Source organism: Paramisgurnus dabryanus, chromosome 8 (genome assembly GCF_030506205.2).
Source record: "Paramisgurnus dabryanus chromosome 8, PD_genome_1.1, whole genome shotgun sequence".
Taxonomy (NCBI): domain Eukaryota; kingdom Metazoa; phylum Chordata; class Actinopteri; order Cypriniformes; family Cobitidae; genus Paramisgurnus; species Paramisgurnus dabryanus.
Window position 1 is genome coordinate 40000779 of NC_133344.1, and position 10375 is coordinate 40011153.

The window sequence follows — 10375 nt, forward strand, 5'->3', positions numbered from 1 at the left end:
TTAAGATCATAAAGGTGTTTAATATATGCAAAAGAAAAACAAGTAAAACAGTTTGTGTTGATTTTACAAAACAATAAGCATTTCACAAATCTAATCACGCACTAAATGCCGGATTCTACAAGTCAGGAAATTAAAAAGTAACAAGAAACATCTGACCCCACCCCCCATTCACCTAGAGCAAAACAACCCTTTAAAGCTGATCTGTGGACAGTTTTATTTGATTCACAGGTCTCAGACAGAAGAGGAGCTCTGAGATCAGTTTTTGCCCTTGCCATATCATCTCTACTCATAGTAGATTCAACATTAACAGGAAAATTTGCTCATTTCAGACCATATGCAGGATGCTCATGCAAGGTATGCACACACAAACCTCTCCCAGTTACCCTCATTAAATCTACACCCCGTCCCTCCCCCCTACAATAAGCAACGGGCTGGAATGGCATCCGCGTGAAGTCTTCAGTATGGCCGGCCTCGTCTCTCTTCTCTGTGATCTCCTCTGAAATTAAAAATATATGAAATTAGGTTGTTGTGCAAATAACTAGAACCAATTAAATGTAACCGAACAAACAAACACTTACCTTCCGCCCATTTTGTATCCACCACCTCCACGGTCTCCTCCACGAAAGCCACCTCCTCCTCTGCCACCTCTATAACCACCACGATCCCCGCGGTCACCCCCATATCCGCCACGGCCACCACGGTCTGGAAAGGAAGACAATTTATGAAGTGAACAAACAATAAATCTCAGTAACATGTTGACTTTAAAGTTAAGAGAAATTGCACCATCTGTTGGTTACAAAGTGCTTGAAGCACAGTTTAAAGATTTTTAAGTACCTCCGCCTCCATAACTATCGCCTTCTGGTTTTGGTGTACCGCACTTGTTGCATTCATATCTTCGGGCAAAGTTCATATTTCCACACGAGCTTAAGGTGGTAAACAAAAAAAATTAATAAACATTTTTCACACATGATTCTTTGCAAACATGTTCACAAATAACTACAATCTTTTCTACCTGTTAGGACACGGCCAGTCTCCTCCTCTGACATCAAATGAGGGACCACCACCTCCAAAGCCACCTCTGCCTCTAAAACCTTTAATTGACGACACAAATATACCCAAAAACAAACAATTAGACTGTGAAATGATCTGCTAGCAAGCAAAAGTAATAAATATTTTCAACACGCACCACCGCCACCGCGTCCTCTGCCGCCGCCACCGCCGCCGCCTCCGCCACCTCCTCTTTGACTGAACTCAGCCCGCCTGGTAGCAAACGACACCTTGATGGGTCTTCCATTAAAATCTTTCCCTGTATCCCAGACAAACAAAGCAAAACGATATTTTACACAACAAATATGATTGAGACAAATAGACAACAGGGATGTTTCTCTTACCATCAAACCAATCAATTGCGGCTTTGGCTGAGGGTGGATCATCAAACGACACCGTGGCTTCACCCTTTAGTCGGCCAGTGGCTTTATCAGTGTACAGATTGATCATGGGTTGACCGGTCTTTTTGTTCAACTTTGAAATAAACAGACTTGTTAAGACTAAATTTGTAAAACAATATTTGCCATTTATAAGTTTCTTGACCCACGAGTTAGTTAACTTACCTTTATGATTCCAATCTGTTTGAAGTAATCTCCCACTTCTTGAGGGGTAACGTCATCACCGAGACCCTGGACAAAGATGGTGTTATTGTCGGAGTTGTCCTGATCACCATCTGTAATTAAGAGATGAAGACAGAGAACATGATAAATAAATTAAAAATATATATATATATATTTTTGCAAAATCGACACTATTAACACTTACCACCATCATCCTTTTGACCATAGTCTCTGGATCCTGAAAAACAACAAGAGACGAAAAAGAACAAAAACCTTGAGAACATAGGAAGAGACAGATAACTTAAAAAAAGAAAGCATAAACATCTAACCCAATTTCACTAAACAAATTGCTATGAAGAGGATTCGTTGTTTAAAGCGAGTTTAATCTATGTACCAGTGCATCTCCAAAATTGCCACAGCACTTTCCAACACCTATCACCACCAGCACATATTTTCTGTGAGTTTAGTCAAATAAATCCACCAAGTATTCTTCAGTTACATCATGTGCGTCCCTTCTTCGTCATGTGCACAGTTGGCATCCAGAACGCAGAGCGTTTAATTCAATTTCTTCATGCAAGAATACCATTCTTATCAAAGTAAAACTGAGATGTTACACTTTAGCCCACTACCAGACAGGAGAACAATAAAAAATAAAAAACAGTAAGAGGTGTGAGACTCCTTTGGTTTTGACAAATATAATGGTGGCTCTCAAGAGTTAATCTTTCTGTATCTCTCTTAACTCCTTCCCCCATTGAGACAGTTCTGATGCTCATCACTTACCACCGTAATTTTTGTAGCCACCACGGTCACCACCACTGCAGAAGAAAAATTGAAGATATGATGGCTTTCCTTTGTTGAAACCTGAGAGCGCAAGGCTCCCTCTCTTTATCAGTATTCCTGCCAAGGTTTACTACTGAGGAGGCTCCCATTGACAGATGGATTACAGATAAAGGCCAATAGTAAGTGAAACTATTCAAATTTAATCCAAAGAGTTTTGTGCGCTTTCAAATTAGAAACTAAAAGGGAATCGTTTTTAATTCAAAATACTCAAACTTGAATTCTTAACTAAAACCAGAGTCGAGCGTGGAGGAAAACCTCCCAGCTCCCTCTTTAGCTATTCAAATTTAGTCGAATGTCTAAACGTTGTGGTCGATAAGCACACATTTTCTTCCATTATGAGTGCGCTTAAGAGCTCCAAAGGTCCAACTTTAATTTCACTCACTTTGATACCTGTAGTATAAAATGTAGACCATGTTAAGACAAAAAGAAACAACACTTTAAGACACGCTTTACTGTGGAGGGACTGGGATTCGTTCCTTGAGCTGAATCTTTTTTAAATGTGAACCGATTTCACCCAAACAATGTCAAGAGGAAACATTTTACCCAGGGCTGTCAAAACCAACGTAAAGTCATTTTATTAACGCGTGATTAATTTATGTTTGATCCTAGACCTAGCATGTTGTTGAGACGCAGCCTTAGACCGTAAAGTGTCAAACGTCTAAAATGAGCTTTACTTATACGTTTTCTGTCCTAAATGCTTAACTAATTCAAATGATGCACGTCCATTCACTTATGCAGCTCGGATTTTGAACGTGCTGGAATTAGAAATTAAGTTAGAGGACTTGCTTGATGTTAAAATAATTAAGGGATAAAGTTTGGGACCTGATTGATGTTAAGAGTTATTAAGAGTGACAAGACTCAAAAACAATCTTCCTCGCACTGACACATCTGACCCCGATATACACAACTACACAAAATTACAGTTTTAAAAATATCTGCTTTGACAAGAATACACGCAGATTTAATCTGTTATGTCTTAAGTAAATGTGGGGGAAAATATCTGATGTGTAACTTTATATTAGATCCTACAGCTTTAAGATCTACTGTGAAGCCCTCTCAATGTGAATCATACAATAAAAGAGAAGTTGAACATTATATATATATATATATATATATATAGATATTGTTTTTGACTGTGTGTGCGCCAAATCTATTAGTTTTAGTCATTTTAAGGTACGGATGCGCTGATATTTTTTAAGATTCAAAAACAAACTTTAAGTGGATTTCTCAAAATTAACTTTGCTTACTCTCACTAATAATAAATATACATTTGCATAAAGCATGTATATTTGTCCACGCCCATATTGATTAGAGTATTAAAAACTTGAAGTGTTAAATTAAGGAAAAATATAAACTGATAACTCCCAATTAATCGCACATTTTAACTCATGATAATCATGCGATTAATCTAAATCTTTTAATGTATTGACAGCCCTAATTTTACCAAAATTGAGAAGAGGGCAGCCAAACGTGAATACTTAATTAGTAGGAATATTCCAACCAGGACAAATCCCAAAGTGACCAGAAATTTTTACGGATCACCATATGAACTTGAAACTTTTAACCTTACATCTATTAGAACTGCCCTTCTTTGGCTTTGTTTCAGCAACTTTCAATTCAGGGTAAACATACAATTATACACAATACACAGTTTACCAACTCTGTGAATGTGTTAATGTTGTTAGAGGGTCAGGACTGCTAACACAGACTAACAAACAATAACCCTTATATAAGTAGACAGGCTTTCATTTACCTCAGGTGATTCCCACCAAATGTCATTGATTATTCACAGACTACATTATTCAAATGTACACACAAGAAACAAACATGTTCATGTTGTTGTTATAAACCGGGGGTCTCAAACTCGAAATGGCTTTGGGCCACTACTGAGATGACATTAGCTGTGTCTCCATTACACTTTAAACTGACATTGCAAATTTAAAATACGATTTTTTTCTCAGTGTAAGCTATGTATGTTAGTTAAGTAAGGTCTGTTATCGGTCTCCCCCCTGTTATATGTCATGTCATGTTGTATGCTTTCTTTTATGTAATGTTTAGTGAATAAATTGACGATTGAACAGGAAAACTAAAATATTTGTTTGTGGACTGGATGGTTTTATTTTATTTTGACATCAGGTCCAGGTCAATGACAGGCAGTCAAAAATTACTTCGGCCAGCAGTTGAGACCCCTGTTATAACCCCGATATATACATTTAACAATGGGTCTCATTCACTAATAATTGTGCACGGGTTTCCTAATTTTCAACTTCTCACAAAAACTTTTGGAATAATTCACAACACGCGTGTACACGCAAAAATGTGTTCTTATCCTCGTTGTTACGTTAGTAAATTTGAAGTGTTCGACGTTTGGACTGTACATTACGTTTACATTATGAATGCGGCTGCTGAATGCACAAAGATTTTTTTTAATTAGGAAGGCAAAGAGTAAAGAATTCGCAATGCGCATCTTTATATGTATAGATAACTTTTCCTATATAATTAATAATTTAACAATGCAAATGTCAACATTTTATAGACCATGTATATATAGTATTTGATTATAGTGTACACCCAAGTGATTATGGTGTATGTGTGGTACAAGTTGTTCTTGAATTATTTCATACATTTAGTTTGTCGAATCATGCATTTGTTCTTGAATTTCCGAATAGACATTTGAAGCAAAAATTCGCGCATACGCAGGCTTAGTGAATGAGACCCATTTATTGTGAAAATAAGCATATCTGTGCATAATGAAACCTTACTACTTAACACTAATCTTTTCAGAAACATCCTACTCACTGCAACATCTGATTGGATTGGATGTCATTTCACAGATTCATAGAGGGGGCGAATCTAAAAATTAAGGGTGACCCCCTTCCAAAAACAATGAAAATACAATGGATCCATCACTCGCAGGGGTTATTACACATCTAATCTGGAACTATTTGGTCAAACAGTCTGAGAAAATGCTAAAATAAATATTTAAATATAACACATACCACCTTTCCGATTAGTTACATCTGTGCAAGAAAATTACAACGCCATTGTTTCATGCATTATCATGACACAGTGTCCCTCTTATACCTTCTAGCGGGTGACACACTCACCCCATACCGGAGGGTGGTCCTCTGCCACCTCTGTCAAAGCCCCCACGGTCATAACCGCCACGTCCTCTGCCCCTGTAACCTTCAGAGCTGTCAGAGCCACCATCATCACCATACCTCCGGCTATCACCTGAAAGACAAATAAATGACTACAGTGAAATCAAAAATAGACGGCTTATGTCTGATTTTTTGGTCATTTGCTCTTAACCCTTTTAAAATACATTCCAAGATTATTACCATCATTGCGTCGCCCGCCTCCAGCCTGATACCCTCCATACGAGCCTCCCGACTGACCGTACCCCCCTGCGCCACCGGTCCCACCAGACTGCTGCCCATACGAGCGTGGTTGCCCATATGACTTTTCACCATATCTGTATAAAAGGGGTGAAGTTTATCAAGCATGACATCAATGTACCAGGTTCGGGAGACACACGAATAAGTAAAATCTTTTACCCAGTTGAGGTTTCGGAGGCTTGTTGCCCATAGCTGTCGTAGCTCTGTTGAGGGGGCGGCGGCTGCTGCTGCTGCTGCGGCGGTGGCTGACCGTAGGCACCAGAGGAATACGACGGGGCTGAACTGCCATAAGCCTCTCCTTTAGAGAAATACAGAATTACACTTCATCCATCAAAAACAGACAAACCCATCAGTTTTACAGACTACATACCACCCGACTGCCCGTAACCACTGTAGCTCTGAGCACCATAAGAGCCATTTCCATTATTACCCTGTCCATATCCCTGCTGGGATACAAAAGAAAACAACAACATTCAGCACCAAAATTTAAGATGCTTATAAAAACAAAACAAAACAAAATTACACTAAAGATTTACCTGTCCACCTGGATAACTCTGCGATCCACCATAGGAGCCATAGCTGTTCATATAAAGAAATGATGTATTATAATACAGCAAATAATAATAAAAAAAAACTGGTAAGCACGTGTCTATATTGTTTCAAGACTATTAAAAAAAACTTAGCCTAAATCAAAAATACACTCGCAAATATATAAAGTTAGATGATTACTTGGAGAAATACAGTGGGTAAAAAAAATGAACTGTGAATTACCTTTGTTGAGCGCCAGGCTGACCGTAGCCTGAATCTACAAGGCAAACAAACACAAACACGATTCAAATAAACAACTCACATTAGGCGCAAAGATCTCAGAAGATACTTGTAAAAAATTAAACTATAAAAGTTAAGGAGATGTGGAAAAACCCGTGCATATAACGTAACCATTTGGAAATGCTAATGCTAACCACGCCACACCATAAACATGGCGCCCATACACAACTCACAAGAATGAAAATAATCGAGTTGGCGGTGTACCTTAAACATGTTACCTTCGTTAAAAGAAGAATGTATTTGTTAAGAAATGTATATTTTCATATTGACAAAACACGCGCCAAACCATTAGCTGCTAATGCTTAAGCGCACTGTGCTAACAAACGCATGTAGCGAACAAAACTACACAAAAGTCGTTTATATAATAATATTTTAAAGCGCGTCTGCGCTTCTTTACGCTATACATCTTACCTGACGCCATCCTCCTGAATTAAATAAAACCAATTGGGATCTGTTTCAAAATAAGAGATATGATTAAAACCCCGGCACGACCGAACCGCGCACTGCCGCTCTTATGAACTTTAACCCAAAACTGTCATGTACCATCCTCTCACCGGAAGTATGCGAATTAAACTTTTTGTGATTTTGACACGTTAACATTAAAAACATAACAGTTTTTATTTAAATAACATATTGTAGTATGCTTTTTTTATATAAGGATTGTAAAGTTAACCAAAAATATATATTTTATCGAAACGTATATTGATGAAGACCTCTGTTTAGTGTAAAGTGGTACAATCCTTGCGCCTTTTCTTTCACGTGATCTCTACCACGTTTATAACGTCACAAAAGGATTGCGTTGGCTTTTATTAATGTCTACCTGTAATATAGTTGAAATTAAAATTCACATTTACTTACAGTATCGCGCGGTACTCTGACGTCATCCAGCTGTCGATTTTTGCGTCGAACAAGCCTTTAGTCTTTTACGCCATATGCTTAAATTTATATTAAAGTTACCTGAAATAAGTGTGCTTCAAATTCCTTACAAGACTAAAACACTTTTAATATGGATTTGGAAAAAAGTACAAGCCTTGTAATGGGAAATTGTTGTAAAACTGTTGTGAATTTGTTTGGACACAACTTGCAGTGTGAAATCAAATCAAATCTGTGCTTTAGCTCAGTTCCTATACGGCAATAAATATTTTAAAATGTATTTTAAAATCTATTTCAAAACTTACAAAAATATTTGCTAAGATTTTTTTTAAAATATGTTTAAAATTGTATTTCCCACATATTTTCCACTGTATTTTTCACACATTTATATTCACGTAGCATTGGAAGAAAACTTTTGTTTTCGTTACAAACCTGTGTAAACAAAAGGTTGGTTGAAAGGTTTACAAAAGGTTCAAATGAAAAAAAAAATTCTACTAAAATATTATTTTATATATATATATATATATATATATATATATATATATATACTTTATCAAGTTTTATACATACTTTATGACCTTTTATATATTGACCAAGAAAAATGTATGATTTTTTTGCCGTAAGGGTTGTAAAAGTAGAAATGTATTTGTTGCCCCTGAAATACATTTTAAAATATATGTTGATATATGAAGGTTAAAACTAAATATATTTTTAAATAAAAAAAATACATTTAGTTAGTTAAGCTTTTCTTTCTATCAAATGTATTTAGCATAACATGTTCATTCAACATAAATGTTTTTGTTAAGTAAAATGCTGTATGGGTTGGGGGAGCATTGCATTAGCAGCACAAAAAAATCATGGGGCGGTTTCCCCGACAAGGTTAAGATTAATCCAGTACTAGGCCTTAGTTATTTTAGAACATTTAAGTGGTTTTTACAAATAAACCTTAAAAAAACTATACTTGGGTACATTGGGAGACAAAACAACAGCACTGATATATGTTAAAATACGTCAGTACAAGGTGTTTTGAAAGTAAAGCAGCTCAAACATGCATTTAAGTCTGGAACTACGATAAACCCTGTCTGGGAAACCGACCCCATGTGTCTAATCCCAGGAAACACAAACTAATAAAGTGTAGCTTGAAAATGCACTGTAAGTTGTTTTGGATAAAAGCGTCTGCCAAATGCATAAATATAATGTAAATTAAACCTGGTTTACTCTATATATGGTGAAATACCAAGTAAAACAACCAATCAAAAAGTATGGTGATTTCCTTTATTAATTTCCTTCATGTGGTAATTCATTTCAGCAACCACATTCAGAGTGACCATTTCCTCTCTAAGTATCTTTTTAATAGTTTATGTAGCCGGTTGTTATCATATCACCTGCTTTTCACCAGTTCCCCAGCACAGAACAGGGTCACGACAGACTGATATATTATGTTGTGCATATTGTTGCACACACTTTAGTTTCAGTAAAAAGTGCAGGGGAATTCGGCCCTATCCTGTATATTCCCTCTGTGATATAGTCCAGTTGAGCTTATTCTCATTGCATTCCGCCTGGTATTTGTAAGAGCAGTCTCCACAGCATAGCCACTTACAACACCTTACACAGCGCACTGATATCAGAAAATGATTCCCAGAGTTATTTCAGTATGAATGCAAACACATCCTGGAATTAATCCTGGTATCAATCCAGGGATGGGGACCTAGTAACATTGCCGGAATGCATCCTGTGTGAACAAAAGCAGGAGCAATGCTGCAAACGCTGTGTTGTAGTGAGAACACGTGTCATTGCAACAACAAAGTTATTGTTGAGGGGTTTAAATGCAGATCAACATTCACGATGAAAGATGCCTGCAAACTGGTATGAAGCAGAGATCACGGAGCTCCTTACTATACAGAACATAGAAATTATGTTGATCAGCACAAGCTTTCTGGAGTCTGTGACAAATGCCATGTGGTCCTGCAGCCTTGCCTTGGTGGAGCCTCCTCAGCACCTTCTTAATTTGGTCAGCTCAGCTTCAGCGCGGACGGTGACGTGAGGATCTCCCTGATCACTGCTTCATTCAAGTAAATCCAGGATCAATCATATTATTCCAATTTAATTATGACCGTTCTGCAGATACAGAATGTAAACTTGAGCAGAACTGTTTATTTAAAGGTTAAAATATATAAGGAAAACAGGTAAAAGCACACACATCAATCTAAATTGGGTGCTCAACAAAAAAAGAAAATAGTAGTGTAGAAAATGTAAAGTCGGCAACACCAAAAATTGCTCCAAAAACATCAAAAATATTTATTATTAAAAACTAATGCATGGCACCAAGGTGACGTTTTCAAGCACACAGGCTCTTCATCAGACTGATGAAGAGCCTGTGTGCTCGAAACGTCACCTTATATATTTTCATGTTATTTCATCTTATTCTCAAATGGTAAAGGCAAATTGGTAAATGTGGGTAAAAAAGCAAAAGACAAGTGTGATGGTAAAATTGACATTTTATTAATTAAAAGACATGCCTATATAGTAGTAATGTATAAGAAATAATAGTTGCACATGATAGATGATTTAATAAAGTCAAGAGCAACTACTAGAATATATATATATTTTCTCTGGCAATCCTTATGTTTAGGTTAATAAAAAGCCAAGCTTTTCTGTAAATAAGGCACTAGAGTCGGTGACTTGACAAACCAGTATTACATACAGAAGATTCAATAGACAACTCCTCTAGCAGTTACCAGCGCACAGAGGAGAAAGAACAGGGTTGACATTTATGTGCACCTCAAGAAAACAGAAAATATCCAAGGATTTGTTTTTAATATTCAGCCA

At 36.9% G+C, this 10375-nt stretch overlaps 1 protein-coding gene across 9 annotated transcripts; it reads right to left on the reverse strand.

The window, feature by feature from the left end:
• On the reverse strand, positions 1 to 7218 carry taf15 (TAF15 RNA polymerase II, TATA box binding protein (TBP)-associated factor). 9 transcript variants are annotated; one of them, XM_065281793.1, is made up of 16 exons: positions 7085 to 7218; positions 6617 to 6650; positions 6382 to 6424; positions 6276 to 6288; positions 6005 to 6143; positions 5789 to 5922; positions 5555 to 5681; positions 2388 to 2422; positions 1813 to 1845; positions 1611 to 1720; positions 1392 to 1521; positions 1187 to 1306; positions 1013 to 1091; positions 835 to 923; positions 579 to 702; positions 1 to 496 (listed from the first exon to the last, which is right to left on the reverse strand). In XM_065281793.1, the coding sequence occupies exons 1-16, from the start codon at positions 7092 to 7094 to the stop codon at positions 457 to 459; spliced, it is 1260 nt and encodes a 419-aa protein (XP_065137865.1). In that variant the 5' UTR covers positions 7095 to 7218; the 3' UTR covers positions 1 to 456. The 9 variants fall into 9 exon arrangements, with proteins under 9 accessions (XP_065137865.1, XP_065137862.1, XP_065137864.1 ...); XM_065281790.1 differs by having other exon boundaries at positions 6216 to 6288; XM_065281792.1 differs by having other exon boundaries at positions 6276 to 6291.
• Between the last annotated feature and the right edge of the window lie 3157 nt (positions 7219 to 10375).